The 27,557-nt window shown below is 42.8% G+C and overlaps 1 protein-coding gene across 5 annotated transcripts; it reads right to left on the minus strand.

The window, feature by feature from the left end:
• On the minus strand, positions 1-26,013 carry gpsm2 (G protein signaling modulator 2). 5 transcript variants are annotated; one of them, XM_014192032.3, is made up of 14 exons: positions 25,782-26,013; positions 24,884-24,922; positions 22,060-22,372; positions 10,408-10,629; positions 8,594-8,729; positions 8,329-8,468; positions 6,482-6,605; positions 5,907-6,022; positions 5,327-5,591; positions 4,988-5,200; positions 4,584-4,763; positions 1,527-1,686; positions 1,244-1,449; positions 1-1,107 (listed from the first exon to the last, which is right to left on the minus strand). In XM_014192032.3, exons 3-14 carry the CDS (start codon positions 22,122-22,124, stop codon positions 937-939), a joined length of 1,998 nt encoding a protein of 665 aa, XP_014047507.2. In that variant the 5' UTR covers positions 22,125-22,372; positions 24,884-24,922; positions 25,782-26,013; the 3' UTR covers positions 1-936. The 5 variants fall into 5 exon arrangements, with proteins under 5 accessions (XP_014047507.2, XP_014047505.2, XP_014047506.2 ...); XM_014192030.3 differs by having other exon boundaries at positions 1,244-1,452; XM_014192031.3 differs by lacking the exon at positions 24,884-24,922 and having other exon boundaries at positions 1,244-1,452; positions 25,782-26,004.
• Between the last annotated feature and the right edge of the window lie 1,544 nt (positions 26,014-27,557).

Here is a 27,557-nt window from a genome sequence, read left to right on the forward strand (position 1 = left end):
AACGCAACAATATGTTTTATTTTAAAATGTGTTATCAAAAAGTAAGACATGATTTCTATACTAAATAAACAAGTGTTCATTCCTCTGATCTCATTAAAAATATATATATAGGAAGTACAAAAGAGCATCAGGGACAAAACACACCCATGGGTGAATTCATTATTTTATCAGATGGTTGAGGCTGAAAGAGCATTTCTTTACCTAAATGAGGTATCCCCACCCTCCATAACTCCTAACATACACATATAGACAATTCAAAAACACATGGAAAGAGTGCTGTACCTGTCTTTGCATCTAGTCTACATCAGAAAAGTATGGTGCAAAATCAAACCAACCACAAGGGGAAGTAAAAACGGCAGTACGTAAGCACTTAAAACAAAATCATACATTTTTTTTTTTTTTTAAAAGGTGCAATAAATACATGAGTCATGACTGCAGTTTTGTTTGTATCTAAAGATCAATTTTCAGGTTGTAGTGAGTACATAATCATACAGAATAATGCCCTGGACCCACTCGTTTGATATGTTAGTTCATGTTCGTCTGTGTAGTTTTACAGGTCCAGTACAGTTCCAGATAGTAAAGGTAAAATTGAGAACAGTTGATTTCATAGTCTATAACCCTCAGTGGGTTACTTTAGTTTTTGAATGTTGCATTGTTCCCTATAGGCTACTACATTAATGCTGGCAGTGCTTTCAACTGTGAAATGAGACTTCTGAATCCTACCAACAACCATTATTGGTCTATGTTACGGAGAGAAAAGACCATTGAAAAGTTCTGGTCTATGTAAAATAGCCCCATCCACTGTTGAGTACAGCATCAATGTCCTCATCTCCACAAGTGGACGAAACTTCCACACCCTTCTTCCACATTGTTTTCCTCCAGAAGCCCCGTCTCCTGGGTTTTCACCCCTGTCGGGGTACCCTCCATGGACAAGGCTCAGTTGGAGCAGGGCCGTGCTGCAGAGCCTGCTGCGGAGGGCAGGGTGACCCGCTGCTCGTCCATGCGTTTGGCCTGGGACCTCGTGATGAGGCTGAAGAAGTCCTCGTCTGGGACGGTGGGGCCACGGGCCGGGGGAGGGGCGCAGCGCTGGTCATCCAGCCGAGAACCCTGAGGGGAGATAGAAAGTGGATGAAAAGACTTACCCCCTTTCAATATAAAGCACAGATCTAGCACAACGTTTTGCTACATTGTGCTCTACTGAACACCACCCTAGTGAAAAGGTGAGTCTATTTAAACCTCACACCTGGCATTTGACGAGCATGTCGAAGAAGTCATCGTCAGGCTCCGTGTTGTCTGCGTTAGCCATCAGGTGGCTGAGGACAGCCTGGCTGCTGTGCCTGTTGAGCCGAAGGCCGGGCAAACTACCCCCAGCACCTCCACCTTCCTCTAACTGGCGACCCTGGGCACCAGACCCAGAGCCCAGGCCTTCTACTGCTGCCGCATCGGACACTGCTGGAGGAGAGGGAGAGAGGTCAGAGCGAGAGATCAAGGCGATCGCAGAGAAATGTTGGTGTGTGTGTACTCACATTTCCTCATGGCTCTGGGTGGAGAGTCAGAGGAGCTGGTACTGACTGACAGACGGCTCTTCTCTTGTATGGAACAACGCTGGTCGTCCATCCGGTTACTCTGGAAACGACTCAGCAGGTCAAAGAAGCCCTCGTCCCCGAGCATGTCTGGACTGGCCCTCTGAGTGAGAGACATATTTGAATCAGTAGAGGCTCCTCAGGGGAGGAAGGGGAGAACCACCCTACTCTGAATTTCATAAAAATGTAAATAGAGAAGGAAAAAAAAGTACTTTTTTTTAATAGATAAAACTACACTAAATATATTCACACCACCAAATAACTGATTAAACACTGAATATATTGAAGGTCTACAGTAGCCTCAACAGCACTCTGTATGGTAGCACCATGGTGTTGCCTGAGCTAGCTTCTGTCCCACTCTGGGTACATTGACTTCAATACAAAACCTAGGAGGCTCATGGTTCTCACCCCCTTCCATAGACTTACAGTAATTATGACAACTTCCGGAGGACGTCCTCCAACCCATCAGAGCTCTTGCAGCATGAACTGACATGTTGTCCATTCAATCAAAGGATCAGAGAATGAATCTAGCATAAGCTACAGCTAAAATTAAGGAGAAGCAGCAGAAAGAAAGAGAGCAAGCTACAGTTGAAGTGGAAGTTTACATGCATGTAAACTTCCACTTAGCCAAATACATTTAAACTCAGTTTCACAATTCCTGACATTTAATCCTAGTAAAAATTCCCTGTCTTAGGTCAGTTAGGATCACCACTTTATTAAGAATGTGAAATATCAGAATAATAGTAGAGAGAATGATTTATTTAAGCTTTTATTTCTTTCATCACATTCCCAGTGGGTCAGAAGTTTACATACACTCAATTAGTATTTGGTAATATTGCCTTTAAATTGTTTAACTTGGGTCAAGTGTTTTGGGTAGCCTTCTACAAGCTTTCCACAATAAGTTGGGTGAATTTTGGCCCATTCCTCCTGACAGAGCTGGTGTAACTAAGTCAGGTTTGTAGGCCTCCTGGCTCGAACACACTTTTTCAGTTCTGCCCACAAATTTTCTATAGGTAACGAGGTCAGGGCTTTGTGATGGCTACTCCAATACCTCGACTTGGTTGTCCTTAAGCCATTTTGCCACAACTTTGGAAGTATGCTTGGGGTCATTGTCCATTTGGAAGACCCATTTGCAACCGAGACAGAACGCGTCTTCTTCCTGAGCTGTATGACGGCTGCGTGGTCCCATGGTGTTTATACTTGCGTACTATTGTTTGTACAGATGAACGTGGTACCTTCAGGCATTTGGAAATTGCTCCCAAGGGTGAACCAGACTTGTGGAGGTCCACCATTTTTTTTTTCTGAGGTCTTGGCTGATTTCTTTTGATTTTCCCATGATGTCAAGCAAAGAGGCACTGAGTTTGAAGGTAGGCCTTGAAATACATACCACAAGTACACCTCCAAGTGACACAAATGATGTCAATTAGCCTACCAGAAGCTTCTAAAGCCATGACATCCTTTTCTGGAATTTTCCAAGCTGTTTAAAGGGACAGTCAACTTAGTGTATGTGAACTTCTGACCCACTGGAATTGTGATAGTGAATTATAAGTTAAATAATCTGTATGTAAACAATTGTTGGAAAAATTACTTGTGTCATGCACAAAGTAGATGTCCTAAACGACTTGCTAAAACTATCGTTTGTTAACAAGAAATGTGTGGAGTGGTTGAAAAACAGGTTCTAATGACTCCAACCTAAATGTATGTAAACTTCTGACTTCAACTGTATATTTCATTGTATTATTTTTTTCTTAGTTTACCTTTCACTTACTTAGCTAATGGAGCTAAATTAGCCTACTCAATAACCTGACTTAGAGAAATTATATTGTTTATGTTAGCTAGCTGGCTAAGGCTATCCAACACAGCAACTCTTCCAAGTCAATGTAAGCTTTCGATTTTATACATTTATTGCCACCAGGGCCCCCCAGTGTAACTACTAAACTGTACACATGGATTGGATTGTGGGTTCACTAATGTGTTAGTTCTAATTTGTTGACTATAACAATAATGGTGACAACGATGTAGGCTGTGTAGCGGTTATGGTATGAAGATTTGGCTGGGAGAGGTTATTGCGCCTGGTCACAGACCAGTGGAGGCTGCTGAGGGGAGGACGGCTCGTGATAATGGCTGGAGCGGAGTAAATGGAATGGTCTCAAACACATGGAAACCATGTGTCTGATGTATTTGATACCATTTCACTCATTCCGCTCCAGCCTTTATCACGAGCCTGTCCTCCCCAATTAAGATGACGCCAACCTCTTGTGTCAGACATTTTGTGTTTTACACTGAAGTCCACAAGCGAAGGGAAAAGGTGCGAGGAGGAGACCGTGTAAATGCGAGAAGGAATTATACAATGAGCAAACTGTTGATGCTGTATGAGGCTGCTATTAAAATTAACTGTGTGTGATCAGGGGTGTATTCATTCTGCTGAGTCTGTCGCAAAATGTTTCCTAAACAGAAGAAAACGGAACTAAATGACGAGACCTACCTCAATTTGTCCAATAGAAACTCTTGTTTTTGGACTAATGATTACACCCCAGATCAGCTAGATGCAGGCAAGAGTGTGCAAGGCAGTATTGAATGTGTCACTGTCTGTCACCTTGATTACAAAAAAATGTCTCTTGACCTGTGCACCTACGTTATAAACTTTCATTCATAGTCTGTTGTAGCAACCTCATGATGGGTATATGGAACATTGGAGTATCATGTAGTAGCCTAAACCCATTGCTGTTACATTGAGCTGGCTGAATGGAATATGAATGACAGTCGTCCAAAATGCTGTAATAGAAGGCGCATAAAACATTTGTCCTCCCTGATCTTAAAACGGCATCAACCACCACCGATTTGAAAACTTTATTCCAATCCACAATGAGATAAGTACAAAAGGTCAAGTCAATCTCACACTCTCTCTCTCTCCTATGGGCCCGCATGCATACAGAGACACACAAACCCATACAAAAGCACACGCTAGGTGGATACCTGAAACGCAGGCTTCCCTCTTACCTTCTGTGGTCCCTGTGCAGGGATCTGGGGGGTGTTACTGGTGTCCTGCAGGACTTTACTGGAGCCCCCAGCCCTGTTCTTCTTCCCCCGCAGACGGCTGATGAAGAACAGCTTGGAGGAGCTCTTAGCCAGGGTGGGTTTAGACTGCTTGGTCAAGATGTCACTGTTCCACTTCTGAGCCTGGAGACAAGACGGAGAGGACACACGTCAAAAATCACATCTAACTCAGGTATCAAAATACACAAAGAGTTAAAAGAGAGTTGTTATAAAGACAAAACAATACATTTTAAAAAGGTGCCATGTGTAATTAATTTCACTAACGTCGGGTTAATAGTGCACTTTGAATTGCCACGATGCCTAGTGAAGAGAAGTCTCAGATTGCACATTTGAAGCCAGTAACTTACATTGATCTTGTCGGGGGTGAGTTTCATGAGCTCCAGGTTTTCCATGCTGTTTCTCCGTCCTATCCGGGGCCTGGCTCCGTGCAGGTTGTGGTCCATGTCCTTGATGGGGTTCTCAGACAGGGTGGAGTTGTTGGTGCTGTAGCTCAGCCCCAGCACCATCTGCAGGTCTGACACGTTCATACGGGCCGTCAGCTCCCCGCTCCGGTCACCAGTCTGGAACACACACACACAATTGGGATTGACCATGCTGCATTTTCAGATCAACTCCTCTTTCTATGATCAGGCTCTTGAAGGCTGTGTCCTGAACTGTATATCTATAGGGGATAAGGGAGGTAGTACCTCTTTGGAGATCTCCAGGTGTTTCTCAGCAAAGTGCATGGCCTGGTCATGGTTCCCCAGGGCGGTGTGAGCGTTCCCTAAACTCCAGCACGCCCGGCCCTCACCAATCCGGTCGTTGAGGTCCTGTGCTATGATCAGGTGTTTGAGGTGGTAGTCTATGGCCCTCTCGTAGTCCTGGAGGAGTGTGTAGGTGTTTCCCAGACTGTAACAGGCCTGAGCCTCTACAGCCCGGTCCTTCAGCTGTCTGGCCAGCTGCAGAGTCCTCCTGACAACCACAATACAAACACATTAGATCACTGGCTCTCATTCATAGTGACACACAAAGGCTATTCTGGTCCTGAAATTAAGTTTAGTATATGAATTCACACCCACTTATCGGTTTGCTAGCCCTCTTGACATTATAGTCCTTTCAGGCATAGCGGCTGCCATTTCTCTCCTGAAAACCCTACGGCCTCTTAACTGTGTAAACCCTCCAGGGTCCAGACAGAAATAAGAGTTGTTTTAACAGCTGGACTCCCAAGACAGAGGGAGTGAACTTCATTAAGAGAAGATGAATGGCTGGGCTGGGGGTTTGGCTCACTTGTAATGCTCGGCTGCCACTTCAAATTCACCCAGGAATATATACGCGTTCCCCAGGTTGCAATAGGCCCTTCTCTCTGCTGAGCGGTCGCCAAACTCCTTGGCAATCTGGAGGCGCTGGGAAAGGAAAACAAATGGAACAAACACACACAGACACTGGACCAGAAACTCACCCACCCACCCACTTCAACACCTTGGTATCGGAACAGCCAGCGACTCTAGTCTTCCATTATGTGGCGTTTACCTATAGTTTTTCTGTGGACTGTACTGAGCCATACAGGACATTATAATTAACTACAGAGAACCATTGAAAAAGGAAATCTGACAAGACTTAACTGGCTGGATTTAAATCAAACTTACCTTTCGCAATGTTTATGCAGTTGCCTTGTGTACAAGCTATTATTAATCATCCAGTGAAGTGAGTAACTGGTATTTCTACTATAGTACGCAAAACCACTATACTATTCCATTTGGTCATAGGATAAAAAAATTGTGCGTTTTATATGCTACAGCAGTGCAGTTTTTATTGAATCGAGCACTAAATGTCACGCTATAAACTGATAAGATTTTCATTACCTGTTCATGTGATGCCACTGCATTCTGGAAGTTTCCTAACAGGTAGTGTGTGTTGCCAAGGTTACCATATGTTCGGCCCTGGGCGGCCGGGTCTGCAAGCTCCTTTACTATGGATAAGTTTGCTCTGAATATAGACAAAACATTGAATGAATGGACAACAAAGTCAAAGTTTTGGAGTGGCCATCACAAAGCCCTGACCTCAATCCTATAGAAAATTTGTGCGCAGAACTGAAAAAGTGTGTGCGAGCAAGGAGGCCTACAAACCTGACTTAGTTACACCAGCTCTGTCAGGAGGAATGGGCCAAAATTCACCCAACTTATTGTGGAAAGCATGTAGAAGGCTACCCAAAACGCTTGACCCAAGTTAAACAATTTAAAGGCAATATTACCAAATACTAATTGAGTGCATGTAAACTTCTGACCCACTGAATGTGACGGGAAAATAAATAGATATAAATAAAACCCAGTCAAAAGTTGACACACCTACTCATTCAACGGTTTTTCTTTATTTTTACTATTTTCTACATTGTAGAATAATAGTGAAGACATCAAAACTATGAAATAACCCATATGGAATCATGTAGTGATCAAAAAAGTAATGACAGCTTTTCACACTCATTAGGCTCGTTGAGAGAATTCTAAGAGGTAGTCACCAGGAATGCATTTCAATTAACAGGTGTGCCTTGTTAATTTTTTGAATCTCTTTCCTTAATGCATTTGAGCTAATCAGTTGTGTTGTGACAAGGTAGGGGTGGTATACAGAAGATAGGTACTTGGTCTTTTACCAGATAGCCCTATTATGGCAAGAACAGTTCAAATAAGCAAAGAGAAATTACAGCCCATCATTACTTTAAGACATGAAGGTCAGTCAATCTGGCAAATTTCAAGAACTTTGAAAGATTCTTCAAGTGCAGTCGCAAAAACCATCAAGCGCTATGATGAAACTGGCTCTCATGAGGACTGCCACAGGAAAGGAAGACCCAGACTTACCTCTGCTGCAGAGGATACGTTCATTAGAGTTACCAGCCTCAGAAAACAGCCCAAATACATGCTTCACAGAGTTCCATAAACAGACGCATTTCAACATCAACTGTTCAGAGGAGACTGCGTGAGTCAGGCCATAATTGTCGAATTGCTGCAAAGAAATCAAAGCACACCAATAAGAAGAGACTTGCTTGGGTCAAGAAACAAAAGCAATTGACATTAGACCGGTGGAAATCTGTATTTTGGTCTGATGAGTCCAAACACAGCATTCTGCAGCAATACGCCATCCAATCTGGTTTGCGCTTAGTGGGACTATCCTTTATTTTTCAACAGAACAATGACCCAAAACACCCCTCCAGGCTGTGTAAGCGCTATTTGACCAAGGAGAGTGATGGAGTGCTGCATCAGATGACCTGGCCTCCACAATCACCCAACCTCAACCCAATTGAGATGGTTTGGGATGAGTTGGACCACAGAGTGAAGGAAAAGCAGCCAACAAGTGTTCAGCATATGTGGGAACTCCTTCAAGACTGTTGGAAAAGCATTTCTCATGAAGCCGTCATCAAGGCAAAGGGAGGCTACTTTGAAGAATATAAAATCTATTTTTATTTGTTTAACACTTTTTGGTTACCACATGATTCCATGTGTTATTTCATAATTTTGACGTCTTCACTATTTTTCTACAATGTAGAAAATAATAAATATAAAGAAAAACCGTTGAATGAGTAGGTGTCCAAACTTTTGACTGATACTAAATATGGTATTACAGTATGTACATTTACTCTATGGTATCTGACTTACAAGGTGCAAAACGTACCGAACACACAGGAATGCAATGCTTGCACACAAACACACTAACTTACTCGTAATATTCCGCTGCTTTCCTAAGTGCAGTTGTGACCTCGTCGGGGAACTCTCCTGGCTCCGCCCCGCTCCAGCAGATGCTCTTTCCTTTTGCATGATACACGTTCCCAAAGTTATACAGCGCCCTAGCCTGTCCCACCTAACAGAGACAAAAAAAAAAAAAACAGGGCCAATGTCAACTCTACAACAAGGGAAAAAAGCATTTAAACACCAGAATACACTGCAAATTAGGCCTAATAACCATCATTCATGAATCAATCTCACCTTGTCGTTCAGGTCCATGGCAATGTCTAAGTGCCTCTGACAGCAGACCACAGCCTCATCAAACCTACCCAACACCTTCAATGTGTTGCCTAGGTTACCGCTGGATTTGGCCTCTCCCATCTGGTCCCCGATGGTCCTGAGAATGGGACCATAAATCATAAAATGGGATTGAATGCTCACCTAACTTAAATGACAACATGTTTTCTCCTGGTACATAGAGTAGCCAGTCAGGCCTCCCCGGGTCGAGAGGGTAATTTGCAGAACAAGCTCCATTTTTGGTGGCCTCTGAAATATTCTAGTGCCTTGATTCCATCCGAAACACTGAGCACAATTATTGTTATTGTTGAATACTTTAGAGTTTACCTCCCAGATTGGTAAAATTTGTTTTGTGGTATTGCGTAGAAAGACATGACTTTAAAACTAAATGACTGAAAATGTATGAATTCTGTGTATTGTTAGGCCTAGATGATGTCCAAAAGCACTATCAGGACTGTTTTCTAAGAGGAGAACATTAAACCTGCCTTCAAGATTAAAGTCTAGTTTACAGTTTGACTGCAAAATATCAATTGGCACAATGTTTGTTCTTCAAATTATGTATTTTATTAAAACAGAAAAATGCCCACATGATCTTGAACAATAAATTAAAAGGTTAAATTAAACAAATTAAGAGGGTTATATCAGTCTTAAATATGATATATTTCTGATTTGACAGAAATGCATTTAAATGAATCATTATCATATCTGGACCAGAATGAGTCTCACTCTCTCCAACACCTATTGTTTCTGCAGTGAGGATTCACCATCTTCATCGTATATTTCATAATTTATCTGCAGATTATCAGCAAAATGCCTACCGATATGCAAACTAGGGAGCCAAATGAACAGCTCTCACCAATGCGATTCAGTAGGCTACACTGACGAGTCACTCACTGGCAAATCACGACATTGGCTTTGATATCCTAAGAAAATACAAACGAGATCTATGGTTTACTTGTCCCGGTGCGATACCATGAACTTATAACTACGGTGTATGATTTATGAATGGCAAAGGGATATAGGAGATTGACTTTATTCAGTTAATTCGACACCTTTCATAACTAATCAACACATGCTGTTTGGTTGTCAATCAAAGCGCCGTAAATAGCCTATGCACCTTGGCTCTGTTGCTGGCTATAGGAAATAATTAGGCTAAGTGGATTTCGACTCATTGTTACCACTTACATTACATGGGATGTGCGGATTCACTCACAAAGACGATTGAAGGAGCATCATGTGCCCTCCCTCCGTGTAAAGAAATTTGACTGTAACCAACCACAGCGCGCACAAAATCACACGGGAGACAGAGCATCCTGTCAAACCAGCAGTGTTTGTCATCGCTCGCCGTGTGACGGACATGTGTCTGTCCTATCAAGAGATCGCTATTAGATTCATATTGATCATTCTAGCGGAGGAGGGCTAGACTGACTATTCGGACTACCAAATTGAAACTTTTAAACAAAAAAGTAGCAGTTAGATTTTTCAAGTGGTCAAAATATATTTTGGTGGGACAAATAAAGACGTAGCAATCAAACATTGATACATAACAGCTGCTAGTTGACTACAGTTACCGTCAGCAGTAGTCTATATATCTAAGATGTTTATCTAAGCGTTTCGCAAAAATCATGGGCGTATTTCTAAATATGAATGACGGCCTGCGCATAGGGAAAACACTACAGACATAGGAGTTGTGTGGTCAGGTCATGCTGAAAAGAGGGGACAATGGTCCTACTCTGAGAAACATTATGAATACGAGTCATAGGTATGTTCCTTCCTACCTGGTCAAGGTGAGGTCGTGGTGGTGGAACTCCAACGCCTTGGCGTAGTTGTGCAGATGGAAGTATGCATTGCCCAGCTGGCTGTAAATGGCACTCAGCACCTGCAGGTCCTCTGTGCCAACCTGGATGGCTGTCTCGAAGAAGGCCACCCCAGCGTGGTAGTCGCCCACTTTACAGAGCCGCTCACCCTCCAGGGCCAGCTCCAGGCAGGATGCATCCATCCTACAGGAGGCAGCAGAAGCGGTTTAGATAGAAGATAGGAACAGAGGTCTCTCGTTGATCCAAGATGCTAAGTAGGCACAGACAGGAGAAAATGTTCTGGTCCAAAACAACCTCTTGCCCCTTCCAATAACACTCAAAAGAACTACAAGTGTATTTAGTCTTAACATTCCAAAGTGGCCACAGTTTGAATAAACTAGAAACCAAAAGTTAGATGGGTTTTCCCCATCTGAAAACCCAGGACTAGCATCCTTCTCACTCCATCATCAGACTGAATGTGGAGTTTGTTTGGCTACTTCCTTCCACCTCCTGAGAAAAACAGCCTTGGTTTATCAGGGTGTGTTTGCTATGGTAGGACTGATTTCCTATCTACAGTACAATACACAGATCTCTGACTGCTCTTCTGAAGACTGAAGACTAGGCTATTCAGTGGGCTTCAATGTTTCAATGTCTTCAGACATGATTGTCTGTTGTGTAGAATGGGGATTGTGCAAGCTATAGACGATTACATTTCTATCTGAAACGTTCTGGATGTTTGACCCTGAACACAGCCTACTCCTGGTCACTTTAACCCCAGATAGGGTCAGAGAGGAGTATCCACAAGAGATTATTCACAGGGACGGGTGGATTAACAGATTAGTCACATTCATGCAACCTGGCTTCGATTGTTATGCCCTCTTTGACAACTTTGTGTCCTACAGCAAAAACGCCCACCACTTTATGGAAGAGGAGATTACCTGTGTTCATGCATGCACATTTTCGACTTCAGGTACTCTATTAAATCAAGTGCCCACCCAGTGTTCTTTTTTGAAAGCCCTCAAAAGAATATTGGCATTAGATAGCCTACTAAAGACATTTTATACACTGAACAAAAATATAAATGCAACATGTAAAGTGTTGGTCCCATTTTTCGTGAGCTAAAATAAAAGATTGGAGTATTTCTGTCTGTAATGAATCCCTTTTGTGGGGAAAAACTCATTCTGATTGGCTGGGCCTGGCTCCCCAGTGGGTGGACCTATTTGGGGGGGGGGGGGGGGATTCACATACTGCACTCATGCCCAGTATGTGAAATTCATATATTATTTAAAACGACTGATTTCCATCTATGAACTGTAACTCAGTAAAATCTGACATCTTAGCATGTTACATTGATATTCAGCAAAATAATCAATAGGTATGTTTCCTGTATAGATTAGTTTTTTTACTAAAGTAATCTCCAATTACAGACTATAAACAATGTCACATCTTGCAGACAAAATGACAAATGACTGTACTCTACATACTGGATTGAGCCTACTTTATTTTAACACACTAAGACCCGACCTGGGTTTCTGTCTCCTTTACAACAGCATCACATGACACATCTGAGAGGCATCTAAAGAGGCTTCCACTGGGTTGCTTTGAAAGAGGATTCCTGTGCAGCAACACTCTGAACAGTCCAGAGCTAGCCTAAACTCATAGCGGATCCGGACAGAGGCCTAGGTAGCCTATTCTTTTCAATGTCTCACAGATACTTTATCCACTCCCCACAAACTAGAATAACCCCTAACGTCAAAGAACCAAATCAATTCAAACCAAATATTATTGGTCACAAACACATGGTTAGCAGATGTTAATGCAAGTGTAGCGAAATGCTTGTGCTTCTCGTTCCGACAAAGCAGTAATATCTAACAAGTAATCTAACAACTCCCCAACAACCACCTAATACACACAAATCCAAAGGGGTAAATGAGAATATGTATACAAGTATATGGATGAGCGATGGACGAGCGGCATAGGCAAGGTGCAATAGATGGTATATAAAATAATTTTAAAAGTCCTCACTGTCAACTGCATTTATTTTCAGCAAACGTAACATGAGTAAATATTTGTATGAACATACAAGAGTCAACAACAGACAAACTGAACAAGTTCCACAGACGTGGAATAATGCATCCCTGAACAAAGGGGGGGTTCAAAAATCAAGTAATAGTCAATGCAGCTGGTGGCCACACCAGATACTAAGTACTGCAGTGTACCTCCGGGGGGGGGGGAGAAATAGCCCTCACCCTCCGATCCAACAGGTCCCGGACGTGCTCAATGGGATTGAGGTCCGGGCTCGTCGCTGGCCATGGCAGAACTCTGACATACCTGTCTTGCAGGAAATCACGCACAGAACGAGCTGGTGGCATTGGCATTGTCATGCTGGAGGGTCATATCAGGATGAGCCTACAGAAAGGCTACCACGAGGGAGGTGGATGTCTTCCCTGTAACGCACAGCGTTGAGATTGCCTGCAATGACAACAAGCTCAGTCTGATGATGCTGTGACACACCGCCCCAGACCATGACAGACCCTCCACCTCCAAATTGATCCCGCTCCAGAGTAAAAGGCCTCGGTGTAACACTCATTCCTTCAACGATAAACGCGAATCCGACAATCACCCCTGGTGAGACAAAACCGAGACTCGTCAGTGAAGAGCACTTTTTGCCAGTCCTGCCTGGTCCAGTGACGGTGGGTTTGTGCCCAAAGGCGAAGTTGTTGCCGGTGATGTCTGGTGAGGACCTGCCTTACAACAGGCCTACAAGACCTCAGTCCAGCCTCTCTCAGCCTATTGCGGACAGTCTGAGCACTGATGGAGGGATTGTGTGTTCCTGGTGTAATTCGGGCAGTTGTTGTTGTTGCCATCATTTACCTGTCCCGCAGGTGTGATGTTCAGATGTACCGATCCTGTGCAGGTGTTGTTACACGTGGTCTCCCACATGTCCATCCTGTCTCCCTGTAGCACTGGCTTAGGCATCTCACAGTACAGACATTGCAATTTATTGCCCTGGCCACATCTGCAGTCCTCATGCCTCCTTGCAGCATGCCTAAGGCAGGTTCTTGCAGATGGGCAGGGACCCTGGGCATCTTCTTTTGGTGTTTTTCAGAGTCAGTAGAAAGGCATCTTTAGTGTCCTAAGTTTTCATAACTGTGACCTTAATTGCCTACCGTCGGTAAGCTGTTAGTGTCTTAACGACCGTTCCACAGGTGCATGTTCATTAATTGTTTATGGTTCATTGAACAAGCATGGGAAACAGTGTTTAAGCACTTTACAATGAAGATCTGTGAAGTTTTGGGGATTTTTATGAATTATCTTTGAAAGACAGGGTCCTGAAAAAGGGATGTTTCTTTTTTTGCTGAGTTTACATGTGATACGAGTAATGTAAGATATGTAAACATGATTAAAGTGGCATTATTTAAAGTGGCATTATTTAAAGTGACTAGAGATCCATTTATTAAAAGTGGCCATTGATTGGGTCTCAATGTAGGCAGCAGCCTCTGAGTTAGTGATTGCTGTTTAGCGGTCTGATGGCCTTGAGATAGGTCCCAGCTTTGATCCACCTGTACTGATCTCGCCTTCTGAATGGTAGAGGTGTGAACAGGCAGTGGCTCAGGTGGCTGTTGTCCTTGATGATCTTTGTGGCCTTCCTGTGACATTGGGTGATGTAGGTGTCATGCAGGGCATGTAAGAATGCTGTTCATTGACTACACCGCAGCATTCAACATCATAGTATCCTCCAAGCTCGTCAGCAAGGTGGAGGCCCTGGGTCTCAACCCCACGCTGTGCAATTGGGTCCTGGACTTTGACGGGCTGCCCTCAACACTGGGGCCCCACAAGTGTGCGTGCTCAGCCCCCTCCTGTACTCCCTGTTCACCCACGACTGCGTGACCATGCACACCAACTCAATCATCAAGTTTGCAGATGACACAACAGTAGTGGACTTGACTACCAACAACGACGAGACCGCCTACAGGGAGGAGGTGAGGGCACTTGGGAGTGCGGTGTCAGGAAAACAACCTCGCACTCACCGTCAACAAAACAAAGGAGATGATCGTGGACTTCAGGAAACAGCAGAGGGAGCTCCCCCCCCTATCCACATCCAAGGGACAGCAGTGAAGGTGGAACGTTTTATGTTCCTGGGTGTACACGTCACAGACAAACTGAAATGGTCCACCCACACAGTGTGGTGAAGGCACAACAGTGCCTCTTCAACCTCCAGGAGGCTGAAGAAATTTGGCTTGTCACCCAAAACCCTGACAAACTTTTTACAGATGCACAATCGAGAGCATTCTGTCAGGCTGTATCATGGCAACTGCACCGCCCTACACTGCAGGGCTCTCCAGAGGGTGGTACGGTCTGCACAATGCATCACTGTGGACAAACTACTTAAGGTATTCCTTTTGTCCAGATGGGATAGGGCAGTTGCGTCGTCTATGGACCTGTTGGGGCGTTATGCAAACTGAAGTGGGTCTAGGGTGGCCGGTAAGGTAGAAGTGATATGATCCTTAGCTAGTCTCTCAAAGCACTTCATGATGACAGAAGTGAGTGCTACGGGGCAGTAGTCATTTAGTTCAGTTATCTTTGCCTTCTTGGATACAGGAACAATGGAAGCCATCTTGAAGCATGTGGGGCAACAGACTGGGACAGGGAGCGATTGAATATGTCCGTAAACACACCAGCCAGCTGGTCTGCACATGCTCTGAGGACGCGGCTAGGGACACCATCTGGGCCAGCAGCCTTGCGAGGGTTAACACTTTGAAATGTTTTACTCACGTCGGCCACAGAGAAGGAGAGGGGGGTGGGGGGGGCAGTCCTTGTTACCGGGCCGCGACAGTGGCACTGTATTCTCCTCAAAGCAAGCAAAGAAGGTGTTTAGTTTGTCTGGAAGCATGGTGTCCGTGACGTGGCTGGTTCTTTTTCTAGATTTCCTGTAGACCTTGCCACATACGTCATGTCTGAGCCGTTGAATTGCAACTCCACCTTGTTCCTGTACCGGCATTTCGCTTGTTTGATTGCCTTGCAAAGGGAATAACTACACTGTTTATATTCGGCCATATTCCCAGACCTCTTTCTATGGTTAAATGTGGTGGTTTGCGCTTTCAGTTTTGCATGAATGCCACCATCCATCCACGGTTTCTGGTTAGGGTAGTTTTTAAATAGTCACAGTGGGTACATCATCTCCAATGCACTTCTTTATAAACTCACTCAGCGTATAGGTTTATGTTGATCTCTGTGGCTGACCAGAACATATTCCAGTCCGCGTGATCAAAACAATCTTGAAGCGTGGCTTCCAAATTGGTCAGACCAGCGTTGAGTAGTTCTCGTCACTGGTACATCCTGTTTGAGTTTCTGCCTATAAGACGGCAGGAGCAAGATGGCGTCTTGGTCAGATTTGCTGAAGGGAGGGTGGGGGAGGTCTTTGTGTGCATTGCGGAAGGTAGAGTAGCAGTGGTCAAGTGTATTACCCCTGTGCGTAGTGCAATCAATATGCTGATAGAATTTAGGTAGTCTTGTTCTTTAAAAGCCTCAGCTACAATAAATGCAGCCTCAGGATATATGGTTTCCAGTTTACATAGAGTCCAGTGAAGTTCTTTGAGGGACGTCTTGGTGTCTGTTTGAGGGGAAATGTACACAGCTGTGACTATAACTGACGAGAATTATATTGGTAGGTAAAATGGCCAGCATTTGATTGTAAGGAATTCTAGGTTGGGTGAGCAGAAGGACTTGAGTTCCTGTATGTTGTTATGATTACACCATGATTCGTTAATCATGAAGCATACACCCCAGCACTTCCTCTTCCCAGAGAGGTGTTTCTCTCTGTCGGCGCGATGCATGGAGAAGCCCAGTGGCTGAACTGATTCCGACAACATATCCCGAGAGCGCCACGTTTCCGTGAACCAGAGAATGTTACAATCTCTGAGGTCTCTCTGGAAGGCAACCCTTGCTCGAATTTCATCTACCTTGTTGTCAAGAGACTATACCACTCGCCAATGGTGGGTGATGTGCTCTTCTACGGAGCCTGACCAAGAGGCCACTCCGTCTGCGGCGCCGTTGTTTTAGGTTGGCTACTGGGATTAAATCCATTATCCTGGTTGGTGGTCCGAACAGAGGACTCGCTTCAGGAAAGTCGTATTCCTGGTCCTAGTGTTGGTAAGTTGACGTTGCTCTTATATCCAATAGTTCTTCCTGGCTGTATGTAATAAGACTTAAGACTTCCTGGGGTAACAATGTAAGAAATAATACAAAAACCATGTATAAATACGGCATCGTTTCCTAAGAACTCGAAACGAGGCCACCATCTGTCGGCGCCATCTTGCAGTAACCATTGTTTTTTTGCATGCCACACAATATGGTCAACCAGTAAAGTCCATGATATTGCTACAGTATTAGCCTAACCCTAATCCTAGGACAGAGGTGTAACATCTCAGCGTTATGAGACAAGATCTCTCTCGCCTCTGGCCTTGTCACCTAGGATTACTACAGTGGGCCCTACAGTGATTAGAAAGGCCCTGCTCCTGCTGCTGCTCTCTAATGCTGGGCAGCATTAGAGAGCTTTGTTAAAGGCGTCTAGTCTGAGATTCAGGTGGCCAAGAGGTTTATTCAATTTAAAACGTACAAGGTTTGATTAGGAGTGAGATACCATCTTGCTTAATTCAACACTAAAATGTAAGCCTGCCATAATTGTCAATGCTCAAATGCAGTTTAATGGTTGACCAGGAAAATGCTTATAAATTCTATACGCAGGGATGAACATGGTTGAAAATACAACGATGGTGCCTTCTACCAAACAGATGTCTTCCACTCCTTTCAAAGAAGTTGAATAAACCAATTTAAAACTACAAATACAAAGCAAATCATCATGAACGTTTGAGGGGATTGTTAAATATTGATATATAATCACAGTACCAGTCAGAAGTTAGGACACATCTACTCATTTTATTTTTTATTCTTTTCTACATTGTAGAATAGTGAAGACATAAAAACTATGAAATAACACATAGAATCATGCAGTAACCCCCCCCCAAAAAAGTGTTAAATCAAAAGAATATATTTTAGATTCCTCAAAGTAGCTACCCTTTACCTTGACAGCTTTGCACACTTTTGGCATTCTCTCAAGCAGCTTCACCTGGAACGCTTTTCCACCAGTCTTGAAGGAGTTCCCACATATGCTGAGCACTTGTTGGCTGCTTTTCCTTCACTCTGCAGTCCAACTCATCCAAACCTCAATTGGGTTGAGGTCAGGTCCTCTGATGCAGCACTCCATCACTCCCTATCTTGGTCAAATAGCCCTTACACAGCCTGGAGGTGTATTGAGTCATTTTGTTTTTCAAAAGAACAATGATCGTGCAAACCCGACGGGATGCTGTATCGCTGCAGAATGCTGCAGTAGCCATGCTTGTTAAGTATGCCTTGAATTCTAAATAAATCACTGACAGTGGCACCTGCAAAGCACCCCCACACCTCCTCCATGCTTCACGGTGGGAACCACACATGCGGAGATCATCCGTTCACCTACTCTGCATCTCACAAATACACGGCGGTTGGAACCAAAAATCTCAAATCTGGACTAATTAGACCAAAGGACAGATTTCTACCAGTCTAATGTCCATTGCTCATGTTTCTTGGCCCTAGCAAATCTCATTCCTATTGGTGTTCTTTAGTAGTTGTTTCTTTGCAGCAATTCGACAGTGGTGTAAAAAGTACTCAATTGTCATACTTGAGTAAAAGTAAAGATACCTTAATAGAAAATTACTCAAGTAAAAGTCACCTAATAAAATACCACTTATTTTTTACTTAAGTATCAAAAGTAAATGGAATAGCTAAAATGTACTTAAGTATAAAAAGTATAGTTCACTTCAAATTCCTTCTATTATTGATGATAGCAAGGGATGCAAACTGGTGAGAGCCCAAAAAAGGTGACAGTTTTTTGCACTGAAACATGCAACAACAAAAAAAATCCCTGCTAGGGAGAAATGCGGGTTTTAACTAATTAAACAAAGAATATGATCTACATGATCAGGCTCTGTGTGTAAAATAAAAAGTGGCTCATGTGAACCTAACCCACACCTAAAAGAAAATTAAGAAAGCAATCCAATGTAAAGTCTATGCAATATTTGTTGCCTTGACTTTACTGTAAATGACACTCAAGTCTTGAGAAAAAAAAAGCAATACACTGCTATGCAGTTAGCAGTGACAGCCTTCTAAATATTGCACTTGGGAAAAAACATCTATAGTAGAAATAGACTGAAACAAACAGGCATTCTATTATAAATGACCACTATAGTAGACATCGATCAAGTGCACAAGGCTACATGCGTGCAAAAATAATGTTCACCGAGTAAAACATTTTAATAATCCCCCCCTCATTCTCCCCCCCACACACACACACACACACGTACGTGTTACTGTCAAGTTCAACACAAGCAAAATCTTTGGGCTACACTGCACATTACTACAGTTGTACACTTTCTGCCTGTGGACATCTGTCCTACAATGTGCCAGCAGAGCATGATACCATTTGTTGGCATAATTGATCTCTTTCAGGCAGAGAGTACACCTGGCATACCCCTTTTAATCCACTGTATTGAAAAAGTGAGACAAAGTGTGTGGTGTTCCTTTCACCTCCATTGTGGCATCCAGCTTAAGCCAGGCCCAGCTACACTTGATCGCTGAATGCACTTAAAACGTCTTAGGGCTAGGCTTCCCGTAAGCGGGACACATTTCTGGTGAAATTGGAGGGTGCGCAATATTCAAATAAATAATCTGGAGAATTATGGATATTAAACATCTAGGTACATGCAAGTGTTTTATATCGGCTAAAAGCTTAAATTCTTGTTAATCTAACTGCATTGTGCGATTTACAATAGGCTTTACAGAGAAAGCATGCCATGCAATTGTTTGAGGACGGCACCCCACATCAAAATATTTTCAACCAGCAGGCTTCATAAAATCAAACAGCGATTAATTAAATTACTTACTTTTTGAAAATCTTCCTCTGATTTGCAATCCAAAGCGTCCCAGCTACAACATACATGGTCCTTTTGTTAGATAAAATACTTCTTTATATCCCAAAAAGTCTTACTCGTTTTGGAAGAAACAAGCCTGAAACCTTAAAACAAAGTGTTGACATCTAGTTGAAGCCATAGGAATTGAAATCTGGGAGCTGGAATTGCATAGGACCCATAGCTTTCCATTGGAAGAGCATGGGATCTCAAAAAAATAAAATAAAAAAATAAAGATTCCGGTTGGTTTTTCTCCTACCATATCAATTGTGTTATAGTCTCATATTATTTTAACATTTCTACAAACTTCAAAGTGTTCTCTATCCAATGGTACCAATTATATGCATATCCTGGCTTCTGGGCCTGAGTAACAGGCAGTTTACTTTGGGCACGTCAGTCAGGCAGAAATTCTGAAAAAAAAGGACCCTAGCAAGATTAACAAGCAACGCCTCATTTTCACCCAATTCTCTCATTCTGAATATTAACCACATACCGTAGAGGGAAAACAGTTCACAGATAGTAGTTCGTTAGCTAGTTAACGTCACAGATTCAGGGTCCAGTAAGCAACTAACGCATTATAACTTGAACGGCAAGGAGTCGTATACCAGTTAATAGATAGCGAATTGGTTAGGTTACTAACGTTAACTCATCTAATGTTGTAACATTAGCTAGATAACGTTAGCTGTCTGACTTTACTAGCCAGCTAATTTTCACACCATGAACTCAATTATTTGATCAATTAAGTTGGCCAATGTTGCTCAACATTTCTCTGGCTAACTAACGGAGAATTCGATCCGGCAGCAAGATACTTAACAATGCTAACAATACTTGTTCCATCACACTTTCTCCCTCACCTCAAACTTTCCAAATGACAGTTGTTTTTCGGTTACAGCTCATGAAGTACGAGTCATCACCTTACCACCCCGTCTCGGTGGTCAGGCTTCTCACCTACCTCTTCTTTATTGTTCAGGGGACGTGCTGCTGTAACTGACAAACTGCCTTTCTACTCTCTGCTGTCTTTCCAGGGCGGGCGCACGCTAATGCTGTAACTAGCAAACTGGTTGTCTCTTCAGTCATGTGCTGCATTCTATTGTTATGTGAACGACTGGCTGAGCCTCGGATACAGCCAGTATTGTTCCAAACACGCGTCACTCGTTCGCTTACAGCCAGTAGTGATCCAACCCGCCCCACATACTTTTCTCATCGGATCTACATGACTCATGTAGGTCACCTATTTTTTGACTCAAAACAGTGAATTTCGCCGAAAGGTGACTAGTTTGCATCCCTGTCCAACACTCAGACATAATTTATAAACAAAGCATGTGTTTAGTGAATCCGCCAGATCAGAGGCAGTTGGGATGACCAGGGATGTTCTTTTGATAAGTGTGTGAATTAGACCATTTTCCTGTCAAAATGTAACAAGTACTTTTGGGTGTCTGGGAAAATGTATGGAGTTAACTCTAATGAACTTACCCTCTGCAGCAGAGGTAACTCTGGGTCTTCCTTTCCTGTGGCCATCCTCATGAGAGCCAGTTCCATCATAGCGCTTGATGGTTTTTGCGACTGCACTTGAAGAAACTTTCAAAGTCCTTGAAATGTTCTGTATTGACTGATCTTTGTCTTAAAAGTGATGGACTATTGTTTATCTTTGCTTATTTGAGCTGTTATAGCCATAATATGGACTTGGTAAATAGTCTGGGTAGCCATTTGACTAGATGTTCAGGGCTTGGGGGTAGAAACAAGGTAGGGGTGTAGACCACCCCTACCTTGTCACAACACAACTGATTGGCTCAAACCCATTAAGAAGGAAATAAATTCCACAAATTAACAAGGCACATCTGTTAATTGAAATGCATTCCAGGTGACTACCTCATGAAGCTGGTTGAGATAATGCCAAGAGTGTGCAAAGCTGTCAAGGCAAAGGGTGGCTACTTTGAAGAACCTCAAATATATTTCGATTTGTTTAGGTTACTACATTTTTTGGTTACTACATGATTCCATGTGTTATTTCATAGTTGATGTCTTCACTATTAGAAAATATAAAAAGAAATAGACAAAGACCCTTGAACGAGTAGGTGTGTCCAAACTTTTGACTGGGTCTGTATATTTAGGTTTATTCTTTTTTGGGGGGGGGGGGGTGGGGTTAAAAGTTCAGTGTAAACTTAAAAAACGGCTAAAGCCAGCTATAAAGCACTAGCTTTAAAACTGAGAAATTTCCATGGGAAAATGTTTAGAATTGCAGGAAATTAGAATTTGTCTCTACGTCCAAGAGGGCCTCTAAAACCGCACCATTGGCCACAGCCACAGCCACTACCCCAATCCCCTTTAACATCTTCAGTTAAATGGAAATGGTAAATCTAGCCTAGCAATTCAAACCTGGAAGCTACATGGGAAAGCTGATCTCATCCCATGCGACAGACTTATGAGACACCAGTATGAGATCTAGGCCACTGTGTACATGTATAAAATCCTACACATCAGTTCTGTTCAATTCTTGTTCCACTTTTTTTTCTCCACTAGTATGAAGGAAAGTTTAAAGCACCCGTTCTAGGCCGTACATGAAACAAAAAATGTTGACCAAAGATTGAGACAATATAATGTATGGGGGTATGAGTAGGTTCATGCCTACCTGTAGCGGACATGATAGGACTGGTCCTCATCAACAATGCTAGCCAAAGAGCCAACGGAATCCATTGAAGACTTATAAGTGGGACGATCCCAGTTTAAATCCCAAAAATTGTGATAAAAACAAAAAAGTGGAAAACATCTGATGGTCCAGGAGAACTAGTCCTAAAATTCCCCTTGTGCTCGCCTTTGATTGACCTCTTAAGCTGACACGTAGCACCAGGAATGACAGAGAGAGATCCTCAGAAAGTGTTGTCCGTCAGGCTACAGTTTCAGCTTGGCTTAGCAGTGCCAGCACAGCTCTCCTCAGCAGCCCTCTGTGAAGAGAACACAAGATGCTGTGTGTAAAGCCTCCTTCTGACCACACGACGCCATGGCAACACCCACTAAACAGCGTGCACAAGAAAGGCAGGTAGGGGGTGTGAGAGAGAGAGAGGAGTGGATAGGCGATGGATGGATGGGTTCAGTGGCAGCAAAACCACACGCAAGCTGTCAATCACTGACTCAACCATGAATGCTCGGAGGTGTGCTAGGCTCTACCGGAGGGTGAGGATACAGCTAGCCTAGGCAAGCAGAGAAGCAGGGAAGGATTTTCACCAATCACAACAGATACATTTAATGCTTTATGTAAATCATTGGTAGGCAAAACAGAACATGTATCCACCTCAGCAAAGATAATTGTAGATTGATTGAAATATTATTTAGTGAGAAATAGGAAAGGTAGCATGGCAGCAGACTCAAAACAAGACCTGTACAGTGAAGACTTGTGTGGAAATGCCATTGTAAGTACAGTGATAAGCAAGTCTAGTATGTAAGGTACAGCACCAGAGCAAGACCAACTGCCACCTCGTTCCCACATGCGGTCAAGTAGGCCCCCTCTTTACCTACGCACACATCTTAGTAGTAAACAGGTTTTCCCAAACCCAATTTAGGCTACTACTACACATCAAGAGCAAGATCATTACAAATGTAAAGGACAGACAGTATTCAAACATATGCTGCAGGTGCATATTAATTGAGGAATTTTCAAATTGTTTATTTATTGGTGGATAACAGAGAGGAATATTCTGATAGTAGATTAGCAACAAACAAAAAAATATCACAACAGCTTGTAACCAAATGACATTCACAAAGATTATTGAAAGACTTTCTTAATCCAGGAGTAATCAACTTCCAACCTGGTTGGGGATAGTCCACCATAAACCTCCCCTTTGTTGATCTGCTCATTGGATACAGCTTAATAAAACCAATGCATCATCACACTTTGAAGCAAAATTGAAAGACTCAGTGGTCATATGAAGATCAGAGGTCAGAGAGCAGCAGGGCATTGAATTCACTCCAGAAAACAGAAAACCACCGTTCTCAGTTTAACCCCTCACCACTAAAACCCCGGCAGGCAGCAGAGCAGACATGAGAAAGACTTGCACCCCTCAGCCAAGAAGGATAGGAGGTCATAGCAACAACTGATCAGTAAAACCCCCTTACATTAGGCTACTTCTTCTGGAAACAACTATGTTAATAAGGCCGGTGCACACAAATCTCATGTAATTATATAGTGCGAATCCTTCCCTTTCATTAGGGATTGAGGCTTGCACAGATGCCTCCTGGTGTATGCAGAATTTACACAAGTGATGTCGGCATGGAAATGGGTTTGGCAGCCTGACTTTAGATCCCTTTTGATTACAGTGAGTAACATAACTTTGGGGTACTTCTGAGCTCTCTCTTTAACTGTGTTAGGGCCTAGCCTACATGATGACCTGCAGAAAGTGTTTGTGAGTTCTCTTTGTGGACAACCTAGATTCAGGGACCGGCTGGCAGCCATCCACGCCACAGAGCAGAACTGTAACCAAAAAGCGCTGGTTGTCACATCAGGGGGAGGCCAGAATCTGACAACCTCCGTCTTGGCGTGGCTATTTCAGCACAGTTTTATATTTCACGCCACAATCCCATATCGTAGCCACAATGAGCATACAGAAAACCTCATTTTGGGAACGTTGTAGACAGCTTATCTTTGGAGCAACTATTTGTAGCAAGCTTATCATTGCATCTATTTGGGGCAATTGCATATATCAATGATCCCCAAATCTTGGAGAACAAAGCTATGAGAACTAGGTCAGCTCTGCGCTGCTGTTTAGTGGCCAGGTTAATGTGAACTACTTTAATCCAAAGGGGAGCCTACTTGTTTCTGGAATCTGTTCCCGAACTACATACAGTACATGCTCGTACATATGCGTGAGGCCTTTTCCAGTAGTGTGCGCCAAAAGGGAAAGGGAGATACCTAGTCAGTCATCCAACTGAATGTATTCAATGGAAATGTGTCTTCTGCATTTAACCCAACCCCTCTGAATCAGAGGTGCAGGGGGCTGCCATAATCGACATCCACGTCTTCAGAGCCCTGGGACCAGTGGATTAACTGCCTTGTTCAGGGGAAGAACGACAGATTTTTACCTTGTCAGCTAAGGGATTCAATCCAGCAACCTTCCTCTTACTGGCCCAACGCTCTAACCTGCCGCCCCTGGTGACAAAGCTGCACTCTGTATGAAGTAGTGGTTAAAAGGACAAGTGATCTACTAATACAGTGCAGCTGCGGTAACAAAAGCAGTCATTTGAAAGGCCAGCTTCACAGGAAGCTCCCACATCACACACTGGACTGTCACCATGACCTCATCTTTAATGTACTCACAGGGTGATCTATTGTGTCTTTGTGTCCACATCCTCTTATTAGCCAAGCAAACACCAAAGCAGCATAATGCCTGATAGCAGGGATACAGCCAGCAAATCACCATCAAAACAAAAGGGACAGATCTAGAAAGAGAAATACTCCTCACCTGAAATTATTCAGTGCTGGGATTGGGACTATGAGAAACCTGGTAAAATAAAAAAAGAAAATAAAAGATAGTGAGATACCTAGATTATTTTCAATAGTTGAATATTCTTCTAGTTCTACTGGTTTCTTTTAGGCATATATCTAGCGAGCCTAGTGTTCTAATTCATTTCCAAACTAAGATTAAGTCATACCATGATTTCCCAGTAAAAATAATTTCCATTGCACTTTTACACTAACTAATTTAGTAAACTGTAGATGTTCTGTACACGAGACAGACGGGCAATTCCACGATAACAGAATGATGCGGAGAATGATTTAAAAAGTCATGTCAAACAAAAAACAATAATTGCAAACCATACAACTATGCACAAGGACTACTTTTAGCAATTTCCACTGAGAATTTTACAAAAACACATTTACTCGAAAAACTGTGCAGATGCGAAGTTTGGTAACAGAATGACAGAACAAACCGCACAACCTGTCATTCTGTTACCAAACTTCACATACACACACACACATTAACTGAAAACGGAGCCTTATCATCACTTTCACTGTTACCGTGGATTTGCAAATTACGACATAGAAAATATTTATTTTGACTAACATAAGGCGTTCCCCAAATGGTGAACTCGGTTCTTTTGAAAACTTCAGTCACCATCTGACAGATTCGATCAGCAAATCAAGTGAGAAAGCCACCTAACTGTTAACATTAGCAAGTTAACAAGCCAGTTCTAACCATCTTGCAAGCTACACCTAAAACCATAGCTATATTTTTGTATTTATCTTATAACTAAAAGGGCTACGCTATGGGTACACAACCAGAGAACATTTACAACCTGTTAGCAAGCTAGCTAACGTTACTGTAATTAGCTAACTGGGTGGGCTAGCAGTCCACTTACTTTAGGCGGTCCAGTTCGAACAATGGTTTTACTCCCCTTTTCGATACTTCGACGGTAAATAAAAGTCCAGTTTTATACTACAACAAACCTAAGTTCTTAGCTATAAATTCGGCACTTTGCTAACCTAGCTAGCAATAAAGTTTTGGCTAGCTAGCTAGCTAGCTAGCTAACTTTGATGAGTGGGTGGACAATTTAGCTGCTGTTACTCTGTGTTGTTAGTTCAGTAGCCAATCAGCGAAGCAGATTCAAAGATAGCCACGCCCAAAGTAACCGTCTCAGCCACTGCTCTGGACCAATGACATTTGAATAATGAATGTGTCAACTGTCCGATGAGTCATCCATGTCATCTTCATGCAGCTGCAAAGTGTCAAATGGGTCAGCAAAAATGATGCTATCATCAGCAAACTAAAACAAAGATAGTCGTTTTTTACTGTAACGCCATTTACTAATGCAAACATCTCAGTTTTGGGGTTGGAAATTAGTAAGTAAACTAACCAGCATCGACTGCCTGACAAAACTGCCTCTCTAGCTAACGTCAGTTGCACTGTTGAAGAAAGTTAGCTAAGTTAGCTGATAATGTTGAGGCTAGCAAACTAACAAGCTAAGTTACTATTGTTTAAATAAATTGAGAGGTGGTCAAAACACACAAGTGTTTTCAAAAGTTCTGCGTTTGTCAGCAGCAGGGGGAGAAGAGTGAAGTGAGCTCGCTGCTCCCCCATGCTTTTTGAGAAGTTTTCAGGAGTTACCGAAGCAACCAAACTCCTCCCCTCGGGTCAAGTCCAGACGTTCAGCGATACAATGTGCATTATTGATGAATCCACAGGTATTAACCTGCCCTAGAGCTTGAAACAATGTGGCATACGAAATGGGAACTGGTGTGTTGTGTCAGAACTTAAAGATCACATAAGAATCAATTATGTGTAGGATAGAACACATTCTAAACAGATGAAATTGTCAAAGCTGAAGTTGGACTGCTAAGGGCCAGGTCAGGTGAGTTTCAGTAGGTTCAGGACAGACAAATGCTGATAACTTTAACTTAGCAGCAGGGGTAGAGGTAGCCTTAAAAATAGTAGCGTTACGCCAGGTTCATGATATTAGCCTAATAAACATTTACATTTGGATATTGTCTTTTTTATTCATTACATAAATAAAAAATGCCAATATCCAAATGAAAATGTTTATTATTAACATCATGAATTTGACATTCTATTTATAGGGTTAGTGTAGAGATTGTTTTAAGAAGTTGTACTGACTGTATTAGACCTTTGAGAGAGAGATTAGTTATCCTAATAGAATTGTACTTATACTGGCTTAGTAAGTGCTTGTGAACTTATAAAATACTTGTTATGTTGAAGAGCAAGTTTATATAGTCTCTCACATTACTCATACATGCACCCACAGACACATACTGTAGGTTAGGCTACTCTCTCACTCATATGCACAGATACTCTCATACTCACACACAAACCTACCCTCAAACACACACACATCACTCACACCTACACAATGCATATAGATTCTTGAATAATTGAGATGAACACATCTTGATCTATTGTTGTCGGTTCACCCGTCTGCGTTGCTAAGGAATGAACAGGGCCATTGTCCTCCTCTTCCCTTTTCCCTCTCTCTATCTGCAGACCGAGGCAGACGGGACCCGGGAGACCAGAGTCAAGGCATCGGTGGAAAACTGGGCCAGAAAAAGGTCTCCTTTTAAGGAGGGGACAGTTTTGAGGGAGGAGGTAAGCATTGGGGAAGTTGTTGAAGCCGTGGGCTAGC

The sequence above is a fragment of the Salmo salar genome, chromosome 03, assembly GCF_965601325.2.
Source record: "Salmo salar chromosome 03, fSalSal1, whole genome shotgun sequence".
Lineage (NCBI taxonomy): Eukaryota > Metazoa > Chordata > Actinopteri > Salmoniformes > Salmonidae > Salmo > Salmo salar.

Excerpts from the sequence above, each read along its gene's own strand:
- gpsm2 (XM_014192030.3), bottom strand. The coding sequence starts at position 22,124 with ATGGATTCCGTTGGCTCTTTGGCTAGCATTGTTGATGAGGACCAGTCC. Across the intron at positions 10,630-22,059 it reads TCCTATCATGTCCGCTACAG|GATGGATGCATCCTGCCTGG; the intron begins GTAGGCATGAAC and ends TGCCTCCTGTAG. Across the intron at positions 1,687-4,583 it reads CTGCACAGGGACCACAGAAG|AGGGCCAGTCCAGACATGCT; the intron begins GTAAGAGGGAAG and ends TCTCTCACTCAG.